General features: G+C 36.2%; 1 protein-coding gene across 2 annotated transcripts in view; it reads left to right on the forward strand.

The window, feature by feature from the left end:
• The window catches only part of AFG2A (AFG2 AAA ATPase homolog A), a 339,619-nt gene that overhangs the window by 83,733 nt on the left and 230,195 nt on the right, over positions 1-25,691 (forward strand). For both annotated transcript variants that reach the window (XM_059923550.1, XM_059923551.1), the window contains exons 12-13: positions 18,618-18,671; positions 20,378-20,457. In XM_059923550.1, coding sequence (XP_059779533.1) covers positions 18,618-18,671; positions 20,378-20,457 — 134 coding nt within the window. The remainder of the gene's footprint in view (positions 1-18,617; positions 18,672-20,377; positions 20,458-25,691) is intronic.

Here is a 25,691-nt window from a genome sequence, read left to right on the forward strand (position 1 = left end):
AGTGTAGGGAAAAAGACTAGTGGTTGAATAATGTGAAGTTTGAAATTTACCTATTACTATATAATTTGTGCCCTTGAGATTGAGTGTGTTACAATGAAAAGAGCATTAAGCTAGGATTCAGATAGCTTTGGTTTGATTTCTAACACTAGCACTTTTTAGCTCTGTAACCTTAAATGCGTTCTCTAAGACTTAGTTTTTTCATCTCTATAGGCCTTTTGAGAGGATTATATTTAAAACGTAAGTGAAGAAGTTTTAGAGGGCATGACTACTTAACTCTTAAGTGTGGGCTGCATATAGTTATGACTTCCTTACAAGAGGGTTCCTTATGGAGAGGAGGGAGGGGCAGAGTTACTTGATAGTGGAGAAGCCTACCTCAGCCAGTTTATCATGGTTAGTGCCGATTGGTCATGTTGTTAGTATGTACCCGTGTATGATGCGATGAGAATGGTCCTTTCTTCCCAAGGTCTTCCTCCCAAACACTCCTAATCCATGTCTACCTATGAGAAAAACATCAGGCAAACCCAAATTGAAGGACGTTCTGTAAAATACCTAACCAGTACTCCTGAAACTGTCAAGGTCATCAAAAATAAGGAAAGTCTCAGAAACTGTCACAGCCAAGAGGAGCCCAAGGAGACAGGACAGCTAAATATACTGTTGTGGTTTCCTGGATCAGATCCTAAAAGGACATTAGGTAGAAACTAAGAAAACCTGAATAGACTGTGGACTTCAGTTAATAATAAAGTATCAATATTGGTTCACTGTGACAAATGTATCATACTATATTATATATTAATATATGTTAAGAATAGGGGAAACTGAGTGTGTGTTGGGGTAGGGATGAGTATATGGGAACTCTTGGTACTGTATGCTCAGTTCTTCTGTAAACCTTAAACTTTACCAAAACAAAAAAGTCTGTTAATCAAATAAGAGTTCTAAGGTCAGTATCAAGGCATACATATTATGTCTGGATTCAGTGAATGTAACTGAAGTTGAAAAGGCCAGCTCAGGACGTCCCTGGCAGTCCAGTGCTTAAGACTCCAGCTTCCACTGCAGGGGGCACAGGTTCATCTCTGGTTGGGAAAGGTCTGCATGCCACGCAGTGCGGCCAAAAAAGAAAAAGCCAGCTCAAGGGTTCTGTACTGCGCTGAACACGATGAGTGGAACGCAGGGAGGGAGCGGAATCGCAGGGCGATTGTCGGTTCCTCGGGTGAGGGCTTTGGAGGAGACCTTTCCTATTCATCACTCCTCTGTTCATGTTCCACGAGATAGTGGAAAGCGACTGAGAAGAGCGCTGAGAGGAAGTTGGCTGGAGAAACTGGGTTTGAGGCTACCCTGAGCTTGCCTGTTTTACTGCAGTTCTGAGTTGAAGCCTATAAAGGTGTGTTGGTTCTGGCCCCAGGCCCCAACATTATAAAGAATACTTTCTTTTAGTGTTTTAGTTATTTTTTCTTTCACCTGGGTACAGCTTCTAATTTAGAGTCTCACTAGGAACTATGTCCAGTTTCATGCCTTTTGTGGACCCTAACTCTTTATTCTCCTTCCACAAGTTTATTGCTATTTGGGCTCATCTGGAGTCTGAAACCTTTTGAGTTTCTGTTTAATTTCCGTTAGGGGTTTTTTTTTTTTTTTCAACTTAAAAAAATCTTGATGTCTCCAAATAGTGTTGTCTTATGTGCCCCATACTCTTAAGTTGACAGTTATTAGCATCCGTGTTAAATAAAGACATATAGTTAGTTTTATCAATGTTTGAATGGCTCTTAGGGAATAACTAATAATTATGTATTTTTCTTAGGACAAATAGAATAGTTACTGTGCCATGGTCAGTATCACAAAATTATGTAGAAGTTAGATTGAATTTACTTAAATTTTGTGCACCATATAAGCTGACATGTTAAATTTGAGACATCATATATTAAAACCGTATATGTTAATAAATTTTTTTTTGAGTTGGGCTTGTATCAGATTAATGTCTTGACATGAAAGTATTCTATAACATGTGGCTAAAAGTAAAAAATGACAATATATATAACAAATAATAACAAAACCTTTAGTATTTGGAATCTAAGAAGACCTAGAGAAATTTAGAAGGAAAAGAATGCTTTTACACTTCCAAGAAGTTTACTTAATAATAGAACATTTTGTTGTTGTGTCAGTTTAATTTTTATTTGTGGATTTCAGCTGAGAGAGATTAGTTATTTTTTCCTTCTTTTAAATCTCTTTTGAATGAAATTTAATTGGGGTTGAAATAAATATTACAATTTCATGTCTATAATACTTTAAAAATATTTGTAAATGTTTTACTATTGCAACAATAACTCAAATGTATATTAAGCACCTCTGTATGTCTGGCACTATACATGGTAAACAAAGTGCATTAGATGGTCTCCTTGCTATCTGCCAACTCATGATTTAGTAAGAAAGACATTTGACTAAGCAAGTGATATAATGAAATGGATAGCATTTAGAATCTTGATGATTAATTGTATGTGAGAAATGAGAAAGAAGTCAAAGGTGATTAAAATTTTTACTTTTAATGACTGGCAGATGGAAATATCCCAACTCTAGGAAGAGTTAGCATGTGAGGAGGAAAAGTAGGTTGGAGGTGCGAGAGCAGGTACCAGATTGGGATTTAGATACCTGGAGTTTGAAATGCCTTTAGAACAGTATGGCAGAAATGTCCAAAAGGGTGTTGATTACGAGTTTGTAGCTCAAGAGAAAGGTCATTTCTAGAGATTAAAACATGGAAGTTGAGACCTCGTGTTTAAGATTGTGCACAGTAGTCAGTAAAGGAGATTGAGAGTCATGAGAGTGGTCAGTAATAATATAAGGGACTTTTCTGGTGGGGTGTGCACAAGCAAACTTTATAGCTAGCTTAACTGTAGTCAGCTTGGTGCCCACAGTGTAAGTTCTGAAGAAATGTGTCATTTTCTTTTCTTGAATAAATGAATTGTCGGGAAGGTTTGTATTATACATTTTGAGAAAACAGCTTGAATTCTGTTTCCTTCTCTGCCAGACCCTCTCACTTTTTAGGGGTTTTTACTTGCCCACGGCATTTCTTGCCTAGTACTTAATGCCTGTTTTCAAACTCTTTGAAGTGCTTTCCCAAAATGGCCTTCTCTGTGTGCTGATGCTGTACTTTTCATTAATTTTCAAGATCCTTTACTCACATTGCATATATATAATTCTATCTCATGTGACTTTGGGTTTTTATGAGCTTATTCCATAACATTTAACCATAGTTAACGCTTGGGTTAACTTGCCTTCCCTAGACATTCTGGAACTTATAAAACCTTGATTTGAATTGTAATAGCCAAAAGCAACAGGCAGGTGTCAGACACATTTAAAAAGCCCTTGAGAAGACTGGAAAAAACCCAGTAGTGATTAAAGGGGCAAAATTGCAAGAGCATGAGCTATAAATATTGTACTCGAATTTGTGACTGATACGGTGTAAAATACTGAAACACAGTAAAAGATAAGTCAGGTTTAGTTTTCACTAGATTTCACAGAACAGTTGGACAAATTTTTACATGTTTTTATGTTATTTTTGTTGTCTTATAAACTTGAACACTTGAGATCTTGGTCATGGAAAAATTAAAAATAACACTACCCCAAAACAAGCCAATTTATGGTACTTAACTTACTTTTGGTGGTTTTCTTGGTCACACTTATCAATGAAGCACTTACCTAGGCAGGCGAAATGTGGCAGGACTAACATAACATAGTTATTTTGGTAAGTGAAATTAGAAGAGAAATAACCTTATCAGGTTTCATCAACCTTATCTATTCTAGGGATTCATGTATTATTTTTTAAAAGAGTTAAATAACTTAAGAGCAAATGTGGGATTCATAGACCGTACTATATGTACCTAACCCTTATAATTAGGTATTAATGGTCTCTTGTCTGTAATGGTTATCAATAAAATCCTTATTTTCAAATTAACCCATGCTAGCAGCCATTTATTGAGAGTTAGAATTTGCCCTTGCCACTTGATCTCTTCCCACAATACCTTTGAATTTGAATTGCTGGTACCATGTACAATCTTAAGTGGACATTTCCTTTTTTTTTTTTTTTTTCTAATTTTATTTTTTTTTTAGAACTTGGAAAACAGAGGACATCATAGTTTTTAGAAAAAGTAGTCTGGGAACTCAAATCCTGTATTCTTGTCATCGTTTCTGTCATTTAACTTTTCTCGGACTTCTGGCATTTCACTTAACTTCTTTGGGCTTTGTTTTCCTCAGGTTTTAAGTGAGATAGGTTAGCGTAAATGATTCTCCTAAAACCCTTCCACGAATAACATTCTATGAGTAGCTCACATAACGCTTATATTCTAATCTGTTGCTTATCTTTTTTGCCTGTTGGTGGCTAAACTATTCACCTCAGAGGAGTGTTGTAAGCAGTAAGGAGATAATACATATCAAGTGTTTAGCAAGATTTCATAATATTAGCTGATGCTAGTTGCTGTTTTCCTCTGTTTTTAAGAATTGGATTATATTTGACCTCAAACAGAACAAAAAAGTATGGCAGCACAGCTTATGATCCCTTAAGTTTTCTGTTAGTGTTAGAATAAAATGTAGTATATATCTTTGAAAGTGATTTTAATCTTTTGTAACTTGTACCAGAATACAGTGATTTTTGGCAATTTGAACTTCAAACTCAAAATAACCTTCCTTGGGGATGATATTGCCTAGACTTCATATGGCATTCTGGATTTATGTAACATATCAGTTCAGCTACTGGGGTTGCATTTTAAAGCCAGTCATCCAGGTAGGATTCCTCAGCATGCAGTTCTGTACAAAATCACATGTTCTCTAGAGGCCTTACAGTACTTTTCATTACTGCTATGGCTTGTTAGTAATACTTGACTTGAATTATTCTAACCCAGATTTTCTTCACAGCGCTAACTTCTTAGGTTAGATTTTCAAATCTGTTTGATTTTTTTTTTTCTTTTCTTTTGTTTTTGGAGAAAAAGCACTGTTTTGTTATCCACGGGTTTTTCGATACGTAGCCCACCTCTACGTAGTAGTGGAATGGCCCTTCATTGTTTAAGGCGGTAGGCCACATTTTTCACATTTTCAACACAATATTGTCGGTTTGCCTATACATCAGATTTTTAAAACATGTTAATCTTTCTGTTGTCTTTAGCAGCATATTGTGTTCTTAGATCATGAGATGATGATCATAATCTTGTACTTTCCAACATTGATATTCAAGTCATCTTTTTTAGAGTCAGCTCTATGGAGAACAGTAATCATTTTTCTGGATTCTCTAACCACTTTCCTTCAGTTAAGCCAGATAATTAGAAGGCAGTATATATGTATTAAGTATATTGCCTGCTTAAGGAAATGTCTTCACTGGCTTACTATTTTTATGTTACACCATTGACTTTTATGGAGAGTTGCTAGAAGAACAGTAACAGTAATACAGAGTTTGCATGATAATAAAGTAACAGTGACACCAGCAGTTTCCTTTCTGATTTTTATTAGGTCACACTTGCCTAAGTAGTCACCGTAAACCGAATGAAATTCTGCATAAAATTTTCTTATCCCTTCCTCACCCCCCCCAACCCCTCCCCAACAAAAATCCATTCTCCTGATTATCTAAAGCTTGTTTTATTGAATGGGCCCGAATTGTTTTGTTGTTTACTTTCTTAACTCTTTGTTCATAGTCCCTTTTGGGTAAAAGTATAATTTATGTTATATATTATAAATGGGCAGACCTTGTTTTGCCCTGTAGTACAGGGCTCTAAAAATGGTCATGCAAGATGAAACCATGCAAAATGATCTTAATACCCAATGGGGAAAATTACAACTGTTCCATGACCTTTGAAAATTTGGCAAAACATTAGGAGCTCTCTACTCTTGGTTGTGAGTGTACAAGGCAGTGGATTTTGGCTGTATAATAACTTTCTTGCTGGTCTTCCTGCTGCCAAACTGTCTCTGTAGTCCAGCCCTTCATATTTTATAAGGACCCTACAATTTATTTACCCATTTTTTTTTTTTTTTTTTTTTTTTTTTAGCTTTTTTTTTTTTTTTTTTAATTTATTTATTTATTTATTTTTTCACACACACACACACACACTGTATTTTATTTTTACAAGAGATAAATCGACTGACACCAAGCATTGTACATGGATGACCACAACAAAAGCAACAATGATTGCAATTACCAAACATGAAACACACTCATACTATGTCATAGTATTGACATTCAGTCCAGTAATCCTCCACTGTAACAGCTCCTTTACTTTGCAGTGAAAATTGATTTGTATATTCTTTGCCTCTGAGTCCTTGTGGAATTTTTTTTTTTTTTTTTTTAAATTCAGACAGAAAGTCACAAAAATTATACTCATCCTCATCAGTTCACTCAGTCCCATGTAATTAATTTTTTTTTTCATCTTGATCTTTTGTTAGCCCTTTTATGAGTTCATCAGTTTTTCATTAGAGTTCTGAAAATGCTTATTCATTCAGTTCAGCAGTACAGTCCGTTACCAGAAACCTGTACTTGTCAGAGTCTTTTCCATGTATTTCTTGAAGATGAAACCCTTTTATAGGAACATATTTGCAAAATCATCAGAGTACACCCAGAACTGTCTGTAAATGACAAAAGACTTAAAAATGACCACGGTTAAAGATTTGATGACAGTTCATAATAATGCAGTTGACAAGAAAATTAGTTATTTCTGAGATATACATTTTAAAGTAATAAATAGGATTATTACTTATAACATTATACCAGAACATATAAGATTTTTAGAAATTTCATGTAATGTCTGAAACATTTATATTAACATATTTCCATACATATTTCCATACAAGTACAAATATAAGATTTTTAGAAATTTCATGTAATGTCTGAAACATTTATATTAACATATTTCCATACATATTTCCATACAAATACAAATATGATTTTTAGAAATTTCATGTAATGTCTGAAACATTTATATTAACATATTTCCATACATATTTCCATACAAATACAAATATAAGATTTTTAGAAATTTCATGTAATGTCTGAAACATTTATATTAACATGTTTCCATACAAATAACCCAATGAAAGTTTAGTATTAGTTGTTTTGTTTGTTTTTTTATACTGCAGGTTCTTATTAGGCATCAGTTTTATACACATCAGTGTATACATGTCAATCCCAATCGCCCAATTCAGCACACCACCATCCCCACCCCACCGCAGTTTTCCCCCCTTGGTGTCCATATGTCCATTCTCTACATCTGTGTCTCAACTTCTGCCCTGCAAACTGGCTCATCTGTACCATTTTTCTAGGTTCCGCATACATGCATTAATATACGATATTTGTTTTTCTCTTTCTGACTTACTTCACTCTGTATGACAGTCTCTAGATCCATCCACGTCTCAACAAATGACTCAATTTCGTTCCTTTTTATGGCTGAGTAATATTCCATTGTATATATGTACCACATCTTCTTTATCCATTCGTCTGTTGATGGGCATTTAGGTTGCTTCCATGACCTGGCTATTGTAAATAGTGCTGCAATGAACATTCGGGTGCATGTGTCTTTTTGAATTACGGTTTTCTCTGGGTATATGCCCAGTAGTGGGATTGCTGGGTCATATGGTAATTCTATTTTTAGTTTTTTAAGGAACCTCCATATTGTTCTCCATAGTGGCTGTATCAATTTACATTCCCACCAACAGTGCAAGAGGGTTCCCTTTTCACCACACCCTCTCCAGCATTTGTTGTTTGTAGATTTTCTGATGATGCCCATTCTAACAGGAGTGAGGTGATACCTCATTGTAGTTTTGATTTGCATTTCTCTAATAATTAGTGATGTTGAGCATCTTTTCATGTGCTTCGTGGCCATCTGTATGTCTTCTTTGGAGAAATGTCTATTTAGGTCTTCTGCCCATTTTTGGATTGGGGTGTTTGTTTCTTTGATATTGAGCTGAATGAGCTGTTTATATATTTTGGAGATTAATCCTTTGTCCGTTGATTCATTTGCAAATATTTTCTCCCATTCTGAGGGTTGTCTTTTCGTCTTGTTTATGGTTTCCTTTGCTGTGCAAAAGCTTTGAAGTTTCATTAGGTCCCATTTGTTTATTTTTGTTTTTATTTCCATTACTCTAGGAGGTGGATCAAAAAAGATCTTGCTGTGATTTATGTCAAAGAGTGTTCTTCCTATGTTTTCCTCTAAGAGTTTTATAGTGTCCACTCTTATATTTAGGTCTCTAATCCATTTTGAGTTTATTTTTGTGTATGGTGTTAGGGAGTATTCTAATTTCATTCTTTTACATGTAGCTGTCCAGTTTTCCCAGCACCACTTATTGAAGAGACTGTCTTTTCTCCATTGTATATCTTTGCCTCCTTTGTCATAGATTAGTTGACCATAGGTGCGTGGGTTAATCTCTGGGCTTTCTATCTTGTTCCATTGATCTATGTTTCTGTTTTTGTGCCAGTACCATATTGTCTTGATTACTGTAGCTTTGTAGTATAGTCTGAAGTCAGGGAGTCTGATTCCTCCAGCTCCATTTTTTTGCCTCAAGACTGCTTTGCCTATTCGGGGTCTTTTGTGTCTCCATACAAATTTTAAGATGATTTGTTCTAGCTCCGTAAAAAATGCCATTGGTAATTTGATAGGGATTGCATTGAATCTGTAGATTGCTTTGGGTAGTATACTCATTTTCACAATGTTGATTCTTCCAATCCAAGAACATGGTATATCTCTCCATCTGTTGGTATCATCTTTAATTTCTTTCATCAGTGTCTTATAGTTTTCTGCATACAGGTCTTTTGTCTCCCTAGGTAGGTTTATTCCTAGGTATTTTATTCTTTTTGTTGCAATGGTAAATGGGAGTGTTTCCATAATTTCTCTTTCAGATTTTTCATCATTAGTGTATAGGAATGCAAGAGATTTCTGTGCATTAATTTTGTATCCTGCAACTTTACCATATTCATTAATTAGCTCTAGCAGTTTTCTGGTGGCAGTTTTAGGATTCTCTATGTATAGTATCATGTCATCCGCAAACAGTGACAGTTTTACTTCTTCTTTTCCAATTTGTATTCCTTTTATTTCTTTTTCTTCTCTGATTGCCGTGGCTAGGACTTCCAAAACTATGTTGAATAATAGTGGTGAGAGTGGACATCCTTGTCTCGTTCCTGATCTTAGAGGAAATGCTTTCAGTTTTTCACCATTGAGAATGATGTTTGCTGTGGGTTTGTCATATATGGCCTTTATTATGTTGAGGTAGGTTCCCTCTATGCCCACTTTCTGGAGAGTTTTTATCAGAAATGGGTGTTGAATTTTGTCAAAAGCTTTTTCTGCATCTATTGAGATGATCATATGGTTTTTATTCTTCAATTTGTTAATATGGTGTATCACATTGATTGATTTGCGTATATTGAAGAATCCTTGCATCCCTGGGATAAATCCCACTTGATCGTGGTGTATGATCCTTTTAATGTGTTGTTGGATTCTGTTTGCTAGTATTTTGTTGAGGATTTTTGCATCTATATTCATCAGTGATATTGGTCTGTAATTTTCTTTTTTTGTAGTGTCTTTGTCTGGTTTTGGTATCAGGGTGATGGTGGCCTCATAGAATGAGTTTGGGAGTGTTCCTTCCTCTGCAATTTTTTGGAAGAGTTTGAGAAGGATGGGTGTTAGCTCTTCTCTAAATGTTTGATAGAATTCACCTGTGAAGCCATCTGGTCCTGGACTTTTGTTTGTTGGAAGATTTTTAATCACAGTTTCAATTTCATTACTTGTGATTGGTCTGTTCATATTTTCTATTTCTTCCTGGTTCAGTCTTGGAAGGTTATACCTTTCTAAGAATTTGTCCATTTCTTCCAGGTTGTCCATTTTATTGGCATAAAGTTGCTTGTAGTAGTCTCTTAGGATGCTTTGTATTTCTGCAGTGTCTGTTGTAACTTCTCCTTTTTCATTTCTGATTTTATTGATTTGAGTCCTCTCCCTCTTTTTCTTGATGAGTCTGGCTAATGGTTTATCAATTTTGTTTATCTTCTCAAAGAACCAACTTTTAGTTTTATTGATCTTTGCTATTGTTTTCTTTGTTTCTATTTCATTTATTTCTGCTCTGATCTTTATGATTTCTTTCCTTCTGCTAACTTTGGGTTTTGTTTGTTCTTCTTTCTCTAGTTTCTTTAAGTGTAAGGTTAGATTGTTTACTTGAGCTTTTTCTTGTTTCTTTAGGTAGGCTTGTATAGCTATAAACTTCCCTCTTAGAACTGCTTTTGCTGCATCCCATAAGTTTTGGGTCGTCGTGTTTTCATTGTCATTTGTCTCTAGGTATTTTTTGATTTCCTCTTTGATTTCTTCAGTGATCTCTTGGTTATTTAGTAACGTATTGTTTAGCCTCCATGTGTTTGTCCTTTTTACGTTTTTTTCCCTGTAATTCATTTCTAATCTCATAGCGTTGTGGTCAGAAAAGATGCTTGATATGATTTCAATTTTCTTAAATTTACTGAGGCTTGATTTGTGACCCAAGATGTGATCTATCTTGGAGAATGTTCCGTGCGCACTTGAGAAGAACGTGTAATCTGCTGTTTTTGGATGGAATGTCCGATATATATCAATTAAATCTATCTGGTCTATTGTGTCATTTAAAGCTTCTGTTTCCTTATTTATTTTCATTTTGGATGATCTGTCCATTGGTGTAAGTGAGGTGTTAAAGTCCCCCACTATTATTGTGTTACTGTCGATTTCCTCTTTTATAGCTGTTAGCAGTTGCCTTATGTATTGAGGTGCTCCTATGTTGGGTGCATATATATTTATAATTGTTATATCTTCTTCTTGGATTGATCCCTGGATCATTATGTAGTGTCCTTCCTTGTCTCTTGTAACATTCTTTAATTTAAAGTCTATTTTATCTGATATGAGTATAGCTACTCCAGCTTTCTTTTGATTTCCATTTGCATGGAATATCTTTTTCCATCCCCTCACTTTCAGTCTGTATGTGTCCCTAGGTCTAAAGTGGGTCTCTTGTAGACAGCATATATATGGGTCTTGTTTTTGTATCCATTCAGCCAGTCTATGTCTTTTGGTTGGGGCATTTAATCCATTCACGTTTAAGGTAATTATCGATATGTATGTTCCTATGACCATTTTCTTAATTGTTTTGTGTTTGTTTTTGTAGGTCCTTTTCTTCTCTTGTGTTTCCCACTTAGAGAAGTTCCTTTAGCATTTGTTGTAGAGCTGGTTTGGTGGTGCTGAATTCTCTTAGCTTTTGCTTGTCTGTAAAGCTTTTGATTTCTCCATCAAATCTAAATGAGATCCTTGCCGGGTAGAGTAATCTTGGTTGTAGGTTCTTCCCTTTCATCACTTTAAGTATATCATGCCACTCCCTTCTGGCTTGCAGAGTTTCTGCTGAGAAATCAGCTGTTAACCTTATGGGAGTTCCCTTGTATGTTATTTGTCGTTTTTCCCTTGCTGCTTTCAATAACTTTTCTTTGTCTTTAATTTTTGCCACTTTGATTACTATGTGTCTCGGCGTGTTTCTCCTTGGGTTTATCCTGTATGGGACTCTCTGCGCTTCCTGGACTTGGGTGGCTATTTCCTTTCCCATGTTAGGGAAGTTTTCGACTATAATCTCTTCAAATATTTTCTCTGGTCCTTTCTCTCTCTCTTCTCCTTCTGGGACCCCTATAATGCGAATGTTGTTGCGTTTAATGTTATCCCAGAGGTCTCTTAGGCTGTCTTCATTTCTTTTCATTCTTTTTTCTTTAGTCTGTTCCGCAGCAGTGAATTCCATCATTCTGTCTTCCAGGTCACTTATCCGTTCTTCTGCCTCAGTTATTCTGCTATTGATTCCTTCTAGTGTAGTTTTCATTTCAGTTATTGTATTGGTCATCTCTGTTTGTTTGTTCTTTAATTCTTCTAGGTCTTTGTTAATCATTTCTTGCATCTTCTCAATCTTTGCCTCCATTCTTATTCCGAGGTCCTGGATCATCTTCACTATCATTATTCTGAATTCTTTTTCTGGAAGGTTGCCTATCTCCACTTCATTTAGTTGTTTTTCTGGGGATTTTTCTTGTTCCTTCATCTGGTACATAGCCCTCTGCCTTTTCATCTTCTCTATCTTTCTGTAACTGTGGTTTTTGGTCCACAGGCTGCAGGATTATAGTTTTTCTTGCTTCTGTTGTCTGCCCTCTGGTGGTTGAGGCTATCTAAGAGGCTTGATGGGAGGCTCTGGTGGTGGGTAGAGCTGACTGTTGCTGTGGCGGTCAGAGCTCAGTAAAACCTTAATCCACTTGACTGTTGATGGGTGGGGCTGGGTTCCCTCCCTGTTGCTGTGGCGGTCAGAGCTCAGTAAAACCTTAATCCACTTGACTGTTGATGGGTGGGGCTGGGTTCCCTCCCTGTTGGCTGTTTTGCCTGAGGCAACCCAACACTGGAGCCTACCCGTGCTCTTTGGTGGGGTTAATGGCAGACTCTGGGAGGGCTCACGCCAAGGAGAACTTCCCAGAACCTCTGCTGCCAGTGTCCTTATCCCCACGGTGAAACAGAGCCACCACTCGCCTCTGCAGGAGACCCCCCAACACCAGCAGGTAGGTCTGGTTCAGTCTCCCCCAGGCTCACTGCTCCTTCCCCTGGGTCCTGATGCACACATTACTTTGTGTGTGCCCTCCAAGAGTGGGATCTCTGTTTCCCCCAGTCCCGTCAAAGTCCTGCAATCCAATTCCCACTAGGCTTCAAAGTCTGATTCTCTAGGAATTCCTCCTCCCGTTGCCTGACCCCCAGGTTGGGAAGCCTGACGTGGGGCTCAGAACCTTTACTCCAGTGGGTGGACTTCTGTGGTATAAGTGTTCGCCAGTCTGTGAGTCACCCACCCAGCAGTTACGGGGTTTGATTTTACTCTGCTTGCGCCCCTCCTACCGTCTCACTGTGGCTTCTCCTCTGTCCTTGGACGTGGGGTATCCTCCTTGGTGAAGTCCAGGGTCTTCCTGTCAATGATGGTCCAGCAGTCAGTTGTGATTCTGGTGCTCTCGCAAGAGGGAGTGACAGCACGTCCTTCTACTCCGCCATCTTGGTTAATCTCTCGGTAATTAGCCTATTTACCCATTTTTATGTTAATGAATTTTTAGATTTAATTAATGTTTAGATTCTAGGTTTAATTTTTTTGTTGCTGTAAAGAATGCTTCAGTAATATTCTTGTACATATCTTCTTGTGTGTATGTACAAGAGTTTCTCTAGGGTATACATACCTAGAAATAGAAGTTTGTCATTGGGCATGAACAACGTAAACATTACTAGCTATTTTTAAATTGCTTTTTTTTTTAATGGTCATTGATTTTTTTCATTAATATTTTGATCAATTCTCTCAATGTTTTGAAGTCCAGGTTTTTCACTCAGCAATTGTGTCATTGATATTTTTGGTGACTTTTGATCTCATTGGCAGAAATGAACTATTTCAAATTGTATGAGATTAGATCAGGGGTCAGCAAACTGCAGTTTTGGGGCCAAATCCAACTTACAGTTTATTTTAATTTAGCCCTCTGGTTAAGAATGAACTTTACATTTCCAATGGGATGTTTAAAAGAAGAAGAATATGTGACACAGGCTGTATGAGTCCCAGAGTGCCTGAAATATTTACTCTCTGGCCCTTTACATTTTATCTTCCTCAATCCCACAACACTTGGGAAAATGCCTCCAGGTTTATTTATCTTACTGATAGTTGTGAGTATAAATTTTGTGTTTCTGTTGTATAGTCTAACCTGTGTCTAAAAACAAGCTTGTAAAATTGGTTTGGTATTAAGCTGTTGCTATTTCTTTATCCTTTAAAAAGTGAGAATGTTGTGCCTCGGCATTACTAATATTTCATTGTTTGTCTTCAAGTTAAAGCTATTTGGGATTGTATTATTTAAGAAATTAAGATAATTAAATCATTGGTGATGAGGTCTCTCTGTAGTTATCTTTGGGGAATTAGCTTCAAAACAATTCTGTTGTGTAAATATGATTGCTTGGAGACAGTTTAAGTATCGATGTACAAACAGTTGACATACTAATTGTAAATAATATTTAGTCATCAAAAACACTGTCCAAGGCAAGTTTTCTTAATAACTTTGTTTGCTTACAGATAATTTATGCATTCCTTTGTTGTTGGTAAATTTCAGTCAGATGTAGGAGTACCTTTAAATGTTAGTTATGCTGCTTTTCATGCGTCTGCCCCCTAATTAGCCTCAAATGTTAATTTTTTTACAGTATGTATAATTTATTACTCTGAAATAATTTTGAAAAGATTATTTTTAAAGAGAAGAGGAAAACACACATAAGAAATAGATGAGAGTTTTCTTTTGGGGGGAGAAGGGAACATTATAATTAACCTTGTTAATGTTATGTAAAATTTACTAATGCATCAACTTAGATTACTCAAAGAATCAGGCAGAAAGATAAAATTGCGCCTCTCATTACTTGAGGATTTCTGTATTGACGCTATCAGATAACTCAGCTGAACATGACGAATGGCAGTATCTTTGGAGCAGCTGGATTTTGTCAGCCTGAACTCTGAGTTATTCTTCCTATCCTTTTCTTACTCTTATCCTTGACTGTTCTACCCTGATTCCCATATGTTCTAATCTATTTAATTGTTACCATATTATCAAATTTCAATATCTTTGAAACACCATTGTAGAGGTAGTATAAAAAATATTAAAAGATTATCTTCCTTTCCTCAGGCGTGTTTGTAATTTGAAAGACTTTTTTATGCCCGTAATTTTTGTTCATTTGTCCCATCTATTCTTTTTTTCCCCCCTTTTCCTGCCTTCTTTTGGATTAGTCGAGTATATTTTGGTATTCTAGTTTATCTCCCCTATTTTCTTGATAGCTAAACCTCTTGGTTTTTCTTTTTAAAAAAACACTTGCTCTAGGATTTATAGTATACACACTTGATTTACAATTTACCTTCAAATAATACTATACCACTTTATGTATGATATAAGATTCTTAAAGCAATTTACATACCTTTGGATGGAGAATTTAGAAACTAAGTTCTGAGTGTTACCTCATCGTGAGCCCCCCTCTGTGGGGAAGGTCTCCTTACCCCTCTTGATCTCTGACATCTCATGCTAGGTGGCTGCCACCACAAACCCCGGTACTGATGTCCCCTCGTCCTTCTGTGCTGTCCCCATCTCTACCACCCCATGGCTCCCAAGCTCTACACTGCCTTTTCTCTGTCCCTTGTGGTGTTGCGCTTCTCACCCTACACCTAGTTATTCCCAGCATGTTGCCCTGAAACCTTTTTTTGTCCATGGGCTTCCAGAAATTCTCTTTCCATGTTCTGTTATATCTGACCGTTTCCTTTATGTTAGCTTCTAGTTTTCTATCCTAGTTTATTAACTCCCTCCTTCCATTCTAAATGACCTGACATAGTTGTGATCTCATTGCTGTTCAGGATTATTCCTTGATTCCTTTACCTGGAAGGAATCTTGGTTTTATTTTTGCTTCTCTTCGTGGCATTCTCTATATAGCTGTGATATTTTTTTCTCACTGTATTTTTATTTTTTAAGAATATAATTATTGTTATATTTTAAGAATAAGATTATTTTAGTAATCTCTTAAACCATAAACTCATTATAGACACTTAATAAATATTCCTTGAATGAATAAATGAATGATTCAGTGCCTCTATATGTCAGCAAAGAAATTAAGGTGCTAGATATTTGTTTCTGATCTTCCCTGCCTTTGATTTTGTGTGGATCTTTAATTTACTCACAGATGGAAAGTCATCATAGTAGCTCTGCATCTCTTTGTCATTTTACATAACTGAATTAATACATATATAAATTGCTTAGAACAGTTCATGGCACATAGGAAATATTCAATAAATGTTAGCACTTATGTTTATGAGTACAAAATATTTAATTTTAATCATCTTGGATGAAATATTTTTAATGAGATACATATTTCTGAGAGTTGCTACACTGAATATATTGAGCATCCTTTTTTCCTTCATGAATTAAGTCATTGTGAACATCAGAAATAGTATAAGTCAAATTTGAATTAGTATTCCTTACCTCTTTTTTTTTTTTTTTAATTTATTTATTTATTTATTTTTGGCTGTGTTGGGTCTTCGTTTCTGTGAGGGCTTTCTCTAGTTGCAGCAAGCGGGGGCCACTCTTCATCGCGGTGCGCGGGCCTCTCACTGTCGCGGCCTCTCTTGTTGCGGAGCACAGGCTTCCAGATGCGCAGGCTCAGTAGTTGTGGCTCACGGGCCTAGTTGCTCCGTGGCATGTGGGATCTTCCCAGACCAGGGCTCGAACCCGTGTCCCCTGCATTAGCAGGCAGATTCTCAACCACTGCGCCACCAGGGAAGCCCCAGTATTCCTTACCTCTTATTATCTCTTTCACATGTTGCTACTCACAACAAATTAAGTTGATTTTATCTTTTTAAATAGTTAATGTGGCTCTCTTCTCATTTCCATTCCATTGTTTTACCTTAAGCCTGTGCCTCATCTTTTCTCACCTATGCTGTTGTAAGAATTTCATAACTGCCATTCTGGTCTCATATGTTCCTCCAAACCATCCTTTATATTGTGTCTAGAATCATCTTTCCCTTATACACCTGTTATCAGTTAACTCCCCTAAGACTCTTCCCATTGCTTACAGGATAAAGTTTAAACTTGTTTTTGACATGCTCCTGCCTCCCACTTTAAGTAGCCTTACTGTCGCTGCATTCTCTCTGCCCCCTAAGCTCCACCTGTTATAAATTCTTAGATCAGTTCAAACTCAAGTTTGTTAGTCTTGTATATAACTGAAAAAGTCAATGAACTCTAAGTTAAAATCTTAAGAGCTCTTCTACCATTAAAGTGCATATCAACACCTGTTTTAGCTCATCAGAGACCTTTTTGATTTATTTCTGGGTCTTGATGTATTTCATATTTTTGAGGGTGGTAAATCAACTGCACACTCACCTGAAGTGTTACTTTCTCTAGGAACATCCTTGACTCTAAGCAGTTGCTTTTCTATGTTTCAGTGCCACCTAAGCATCCCTCTATCCTAGTACTTGCCATGCTATATAGTATAACAATTATCTTTGTAATAAGGTGTCTTATCTGAAGCTAACTGTTGCCTGTACCAATTTGTAGCATTAGTTGACATTCTGCTAGGGTTTGCCTGTGTGCTTCAATCAGTCCGATTTTTATTTAATTGGTGTATTTTGTTTCGGAAATACTCAAGCTAGTGTCTAGTTATATCCCGTAAATTGTTGGGACCCATAATTTGCCTGGGATAGAACATGAATCTTGTTCAAAATAATGTGTGTGTGTGTGTGTACGTGTGTGTGCGTACACGCATGCGTGTGCAGAGAGAGAAGCACACACATACATGTCTAATGGGTTTGGAATTGTGTGGGGAAGGGTGTCAGTAGAAGCCAGATGCGGGGAAGAACAATGAGTGAAAGCCCATAGCCGAGAAAGACAACTGGCATTTTGTACAATAAACTTTATACCAGTATCTGAAGGGAAGAGTTGTGGTTCTCAGGACAGCATTATTATTATTATTATTATTATTATTTTATTTATTTATTTTTTAATCCCATGACTTCTTGTGATGTGATAACTAGCATGAGAAAGTAGATAGGTGTGTGGTAAGAATGAAAGCCTACCATTTCATACTATGCATAATATTTGAGGTACTTAAGAAAGAAAAATCTTACTATTCAGAAATGTTGAATGTCCAAAAAGAAGTGTATCTTTGAATCAGTGATAAGCGCTTTATTGCTGGGAGTCCAGCCACTTTTATGAGGATTCTTCTGTTGATGGCCAGTTAGTAAAAACTGGTAGATTTTATTACTAGAAGTCCACACCTTTCATTCTTGGTACCCCTTCTAAAATAGCTGGACACAGAAGAGAAAAGAGATTTCCCATCAACTGGATGAAGTGCTGAGTGGCAGATATCTGAAGGGAGATTCAGACAGAGGCTGAGTGAATAGACACTACAGAGGGTAACAAGGGTCATTGTCATTGTCACAATGTGATACACTGACTGAGGGTTAGCTTTGTTGGTGGTCCTAAGATGTTTGTCTGCAGGAGTTATCTCCTTTGGCTGGGATAGTGGCTGAGAAGAGCTCGTTTGGCCCTGCAGATCCATAAAGTCAGCATCTACATGGCCAAGTCACATGAGAGGAGGGAGCTGGAGAGGAGCATTTATTTTGGAAATACTCAGGGACTGTAAGATAATGTCATTGATTACATGATTCCCATTCCGTATTCAGGGATTATCATGGAGTCGTAAAAAGAATTAGCCCTGAGGTCTTGCTTCTTGTCAGAGAGGGCTGTTGATCTAGTATTAGACTGTTCTATCTTCAATGCCTAGCACCATTCCTGATATATAGTAAAAATATGGATGGATGGGTAGACAGATGATGAATGAGATGTTAAACTATCATGTTTAGTCGCAGTCACTGTGTTGATGTGTAGTTTTTGGAATACAGAATGGCTTTAATTTTTGAGGCATAAATAACACCCAATAAAAATAAGCATGCTAGAGGAACTATTTTAATTAAAAGCTGATTTTTGTCTATTTTTTTCCTCTTTTCCTTTTATGTGTGTATCTTCTCTTTTATTGAAAGACATACATGTGTTTGGATTTATAAAGACACTGAACAGTTGTTTTCTTTTCATTCAGGGGCCTGAATTAATGAACAAATATGTTGGTGAATCTGAAAGAGCAGTTAGAGAGGTAAGAAGATTATGTCTTAAAGTGGAACTCTGCATAGGAGAACCAGGCTTCTGTCCTGTACGGTTTCCGTTTTGTTTGGGGTTATAGATTTTGAAGTTTCCAAATCTAAATTCTAGTGGTATATTTTTTCTTCAGGCAAATATTATTTTTAAATGCAATTTTGGTCATCTACAATTCTTTGTTTTTGTTTTTAAACATCATAATATTTCCAGCCTTTAGTTTTACCAGATATTTTTTAATGAATGTCAGCGTTTCATTAAAAAAATAAGGATACGTTTAAACTTAACAAAGAATGCATGATGTCAGAATGAGATTTAAATCCTTTAAACCAGGTAGCCCTTTAAATCAAATAAGCTTATTAGTATATGAAAATGTCACTGTACTCTTCTTATTTTATTTGCTTTACCTTTGACTGGTGATTTAGAAAGTGCATCCCCCTCCTCTCTCTTAAATTTTAAAGCCAGTGCCTGACTGGCCTACTGGCTACTCCATATTGCTGAAGCTACATAACTGGGAAGTTCATGCAAAATCAAGGCACTGAAGTGGGGGTAATTATAGCAGTTTGACCGCAAGTCTCGGCTTTCCCAAGCAAAGATTGGCCTGCCTCACACAGGCACCCTGTATCCTCACAGAAGCTAAGCAAGGACAAGAACACATAAATAGCAGTGGAACGGATGGTCTCCACTTATGACATATGTGGATATCAACCAAGAATCTTAGAGATTTGAATACTTTGTTTTGCATCTGAGAAAAAAATTTGTTACTTTTTGTTTCTTTTTTTTTTCTTGAAATGTAGATGATGGTTATCATATAAAACATTAACTGATAATGATAGCACCATCATTGATTAAAATATGAAAAAGGTGGTGTTTATTAATATTAAGGTTTTGGTGACTGTTGTGTATTTTTATGGTCATCATACTTGTGGCAAGAAAATGGGGGCCTAGGTTACAGGTTACACACATTTGGATTTCTTTCTGCTTATGCTGAAGAAGCTTATGCTTATGCTGTTTTCTAGCCCATTTCCACATGTTTTCCCTGTGGCTGTCTGGCCAGTCTTTGATGTTGATAGTCTGATTGACTTCAGGTCTAACCTATCTATGCTTTTCCAAGTTTTAGCTGTTTTTCCATACAGTCTTCAGAGAAATGAGCAAGGTGTGTGACTTTTAGGTTTATGGGTATTTTATATGCTAAACTTTGGCTGATTTTATACATTTATGATTTTTCTTTTAAATACGTGTTTATTTAGATAAATGTTCCAGGCATTATACTAAGTGCTTTGTATTCTTTTTTAATTCATTTCTTAAACTTCAGAGGCGGGCATTTATCATAATCTCCATTTTAGAGATGTGGAAATCGTAGTTTAGAAAAGTAAAGTTACCCACTGAAGGTCACACAGCTACCAAGTGGTGAAGGTGGGATTTTAACTGAGATGGTTTGATTACTTAACCAAATTGTCTCCTACACACCTCTAAGAATATGTGTTGGTGTCTTGTCTCTGTTTGCAAGTAAGCACCATGGAAGAGGATACTTTTACATCCATTATGAAGTGCGTATACATCTGTTACAGGTTGTATACAAAGTGATTGGGCTGGTTGACTGGTACATAATAGATTTGGTTCTAAATATAATTTTCAAACTAAAACTAGCTATGGAGTTTTCTGGAATTTGCTGATCTTTAGCTAATGTAGCACTCTTTCCACCAGATCTTCCGAAAAGCGAGAGCAGTGGCTCCTTCCATCATTTTCTTTGATGAACTTGATGCCTTAGCAGTTGAAAGGGGCAGGTAAGAAATATTTAATAGGACTGCTATTAAATATTAGCAATTATAGTGTAGAGGAATTAAATTATTTCATGTCATCACTTTATAGTACTTTCATGTATAATTTTTCTTTTTAAGACTGATATGCATTTGGGGCATTTGAGCTAATTTTTATAGTTTACTATATAAAGAGAGCCCCCTGCACTGCCTATCAAAATTTGGATTTTTATTAACATGTGATTAAAACTGTAAATAAAGTTCAATTAAGCATAATTACGTGATAGAGTAGAACCCAATTATAATAAAAGTTGTTATTATACAGATTTTAGTATTATCTGGATTAAGTCATGTTTCCTAAAATATAGTTACAATAGGATAAAAATTAGTATTAATAGTTTTGTTTCTGAATGTCAGACAATAAAGAGGATTATTTGTAATATATCAAACATAGATATGTGTGTGTGTGTGTGTGTGTGTATATATATATATATTAAACTGTTTTCAAGTATGATTTTGTTTTCTCTACAAAGATTTACAGGTCTTTTAAGGAATACATGCTACAAGTACTTCACGTTGGAGAGTGTTAATTTGCGTGTTTTCTTCATAGCCCTCTGATTATACATTGACTATAAAAGTTTTGCTGATGATAATTATAGTGATGGCAGAAGGCACCTTCTAAGTCTCAGTGTTAAATTTGATAAGAGGCATACTGCTCTCTTCTTTACTGGGTAGAGCTGCCTAATCAGATGAGAGTATGAACTGTCACTAGGAAACATTAGAAGGGAGCCTGCCCTGCTCTCTACCTCACCCATTTGATATTCTGTAAATACCTACCAGTCTTGTTATTTTATGAGTTGGAGTTCATGAGTCCTTTTATTACTTCTGAAGTGAGATGGAGCAAAAGGTTACAAATAGCTCAAGTTCACCTTGACTGCAAGAGAAGAAAAAGAAGCCAGAGAAGTTTACTGACGTAGGGTGATCTGCCACATTTATGTGCCATCAGAGACTTCTGTTTTTGGAGCCTAGAAAGGGACAGGGTGGGAAACATCGTTAAACATGAACCAAATGGTAGGTGGAATATGTAGCAGAGTTCTCATAAAATGCCTTTGAAAGGTAATGGTGTGAGAAGCCAGACAAGGCACTTGGTAGAAATAACCTGTTTTTGTAGGTAGTTTGGCTCAGTAGGAATTTGCAAATGTATTAAGAGATGCTAATAATTTGCAGCCTCTAGATATCATCTCCTCTAGTAGTCTTCATCATATTGTGAGCCCTTCCTCAGTGGCTCGTTCAAATAAAGTACAGGTAAATTCTGTGTAGTTTCCTTTGCATAGAGAAATTTCGGTCAAGTTAGTTGACATTTCAGAAAACAAAGATAAGGCTGAACTACCAAATGTAATGTTAATAGTCCAAAGTAGAGAGTTTTAGTTGTACTTAAGCTGCACTAAGTCTTATATAGTTTGGTTTTTATAACCATAAGAATCTCATAGAATGATATTTTGGTTGTTTTTTCCCCATAATTGTGTGATGGGCCAACATTACCTAGAAAGTTATTGTTTTATCTAGTTAGAGTGCTGTAACCTGAAAACGAAAACAAACAAAAGCTTCACACATATATTTTTGTTCTTCAGCTATTTGAATTGGACACCGTTTCTAGAAACTGAAAGCACAGCTGTTGATAGATAGCAAAAGTATGAAATTCCGAAAATACTAAACCAACTTTATACATTGTTAAAGAAATAGAAAACATAGAAAAATTAAAAATTCCATAAGCTAGAAATTTTCTATTTAATTTTGGGCCGTAGAATATTCATTGCTTTCATTTCTTCTGTTTTTCTATGATAACATTCAGATCCAACTCATATGACTAGTCCAAAAATGTGACAGTGCCTAAGACGACTGTTTCTTCTTATCAAGATTTGGATTTCCACACTTAAGATGTTTAACAAATTGAGCCATGAATTATGATATATACTAGTCTGTACTATCCTGTGCATGTTATGTCAATTATTTTGACTACTTGAAGTTACTCAAATTAGCCATGAAACTGAGGATTGCAACCTGCACATTAAATAGAGTATAGATGTACTATTTGCTTAGCTTTAGAAATATTTGTGCTTTCAGAAAGAGAGATTTTTCATGCTTATAAAAGTGTCTACTTACAACCACTATTTTCTCCTCTTCCCTGCCCCATTTAAGTTCTTTGGGACTTGAAAAATAAGTAAGCCTGATATTTACTTCTCTTTTTCTGTATGCCCATTTAAATTATGGGTGTTCTGAATAAGACTTTTTGTCTTACTTCATATTGTGAGTTGGACGAAATGTTTTAAGATTCCCTTTGCAAAGTGCTTTAATGATCTGTAAATATTTGGGAAAATTGAAAATGCTATTAAAGTAACATAGCTCTTTGGAAAATGGATACTATGGTAGGGAGTAAGGCACTGATGTAGGGAAGAGATTTGAATTATACTGAGCTAATAATAATATTGGGTAACATTTATTTAGTGCTTATTGTATTCTAGAAACTGTTTTAAGTTCTTTACAGCTGAAGAAAAAAATTCATAAAAAGGCCCCTGCATTAATGCAAAGTAGGATATTACACAATTGGTTCTAGTATTCTGCCCTGCCTCCCAGCTAGCTTAAATTTTTACCTTTTTCAGGGTTATAGTGGGGAGGGGAGAGCACGCTGGGCAGTACCTCATCAGTCACTCTTGTCTTAGGCAACACTTCTGTCCCCAGAAGTAAAGAAGGATAGGGTGATTCCCCATATACTGTATTCTCTTGGCCCGGTCTCCTCTGACTGAGGAAATGGCCACTAGACTAATCTAGAGATTCCTAGAACAACTTCCTCTGTCTAGGACGTTCCAGCTAGTCAGTGGATCTTGGAATCATCCTCACCAGCTGACATTAATGACTTTCCTTAGAGAGATGGCCTGATGCAGCATTTTACTAGGAATTGGGAGTTGTTTTTTGTTGTTATAGGACACATAGGTCATTTGTAGCTATCTTTTAAAATGAAAATTTGCTTGCATTTTGCATGCACCAAGAAAATTATCATTAAGTAGTGCTTGTGTTCAGAGTGTTGATAGTATATGTTTGGCTAGTCTTCTTTAGGTCTCTTTCAAGCCTGAATATTGACACTGGGGGTGTGGGGGGTAGATTTTAAGAAACAAATTCAGATGCCTGCCATTTGGGATTCTTTATGACATTTAAAAATTATACTAGAAAAACATTTTAAAATTTGAATTGGATATGAGTTGTTGGCCTATAATTTAGAAATCATATGAAGAGATGATAGGGGATTTTATTTTATTGCAGGAGCTGAAAGGAAATAAATATCATTTTTGTGAAATTTTTGCTGTTGAAAAATAAAATCAATGTAATAATTGCCATCATGGTGGTGAGATCTCCTTAAGATAGGGGTTAGCATTCCTTTTCTGAAACAGTCCAGTTAGTAAATATTTTTTGCTTTTTGGGCCATACAGTTTCTACTGCAGCTATTCATCTCTGTTGCTACAGTGCGAAAGTAGCCATAGACAACATGTAATCAAATGAGAAACAGTTGGCTGGCCAGATTTAGACTGGCTATAGGTTCCTGACCTGTTTTAAGATATCATAAAGTCCCTTCAGTCCATGGCACTCTGACTTTTGAACAGGGATAATTTGGAAAAGGGGCTTGACTTCCGAAGGGAAAAGAAAATTAATCTTTTGGAAAAGTCTAACTTCAGTACTTTCTATAGCTGAACATTTTTTCCATTGTTGTGTTGCCTATCTCTAGCAGATAATAAAGTTTTATAAAATCATTTCATTATGTTAGTGATTATACATTTGTTCTTAAACTTGGAGTTGGTTTTGATTTCCTAGGATGTCAGTTTTATGGATTTTGTTTCCTACTGCGGCTTTGAAAGTCAGCCAAGAATATTTCTCAATCCATAAAACAGTTTCACTATGCTACTCCAGCTAGCTATCAGTGATCTGTGGAAATAAAGGGCAAAGGCAACATGAGTAATGGGTATCCAAAGAATTCCCTTCACCTAATCTTCAACATTAATTATAGCCACCAGTTTCTCTACAACAAGTAGCAAATTAGACCAGTATGAGTTTCACCTCTTTCTGTTTAACGGCACTTGACTAGATCAATACATTTCTGAATACAAGGAAAGGATATATGTATACAAATAGCTGATTCACTTCATTGTTCAGCAAAAACTAACACAACACTGTAAAGCAATTATACTCCAATTAAAAAAAAATAATGAATTAAATAACTTATGTGCTCCGTATTACCAACACAGAATTTTTAAACTAGAAAGACCTATATATATGTCTTATCTAATTTAACTCCCTCATTCATACATGCCAGTAATTATGAAATCCTCAAGGGAACGGTATCATCTTCATCCTCGTACCTCAGATGTCTAGCACAGCGCCTAGCAGAGAAGGCACTCTCTGCTAAAACCCGGACATTTAGTTTTTGAATAAGGGAATGAAGCCTCAGAGAAACTAGAGATTAGGTTCACTCAGCTGGTTGTTAGCAGAGTATGATTTCACCATGTTTTAGTGTCATTTGTGAACGAATTTTATTTTAAAATTAAACACTGAGACTGTCTTTTGGAATTTTGTCACCTGCATTACGTTCATAGAAGCATCAACATCTTCATTATAAAGAATCATTTGTAAGCTTTGGAATACATTGACCTGTCAAAGAGCTCCAAAAAGAATTAAGGAAGTGCTAAGTGATGCGTTTTTCAAAAAAATTCAGTAGTTTTTGTACACACTAACTTTAAAAGTGAGTCTAGACTCACAAAACTTTGTCAGTTGTGCTAAGGGTACGGAAATGACCAACGTTCTTTTTAATGTAGCTGATAACAACAGTATTCAAAGGATAATAGAGGATAGCAACAGTAATGAAGATCATGCTTATTAGATCAGTGACAAAACATTTTGAAAGACTATGTACGTCCTTCGTATACTAATTAATTTTGTAGAAAGATCACCATGTTACCCTCTGCCAGAAGGCCATTCAGTCACACTTATTTTACTGTAGGGGGATCAAATTGAGTCTTTTCTCAAGTAAGCAAGCATGCAAATCACTGGGTTCCAAATCCTATGTGTTTGTAGTCACACAGCATTATAAATCAAGAGCCTGAGTCAGTATCCACCTATCCCCCACTTCCCCCCCACTTCCCCCCCGCGCCCCCCCCGCGCCCCCCCCAAAAAAAGGTTCATTTAGAATATACAAAAAGAGGATAGAAAAAACA

This window comes from Balaenoptera ricei, chromosome 5, assembly GCF_028023285.1.
Source record: "Balaenoptera ricei isolate mBalRic1 chromosome 5, mBalRic1.hap2, whole genome shotgun sequence".
NCBI lineage: Eukaryota > Metazoa > Chordata > Mammalia > Artiodactyla > Balaenopteridae > Balaenoptera > Balaenoptera ricei.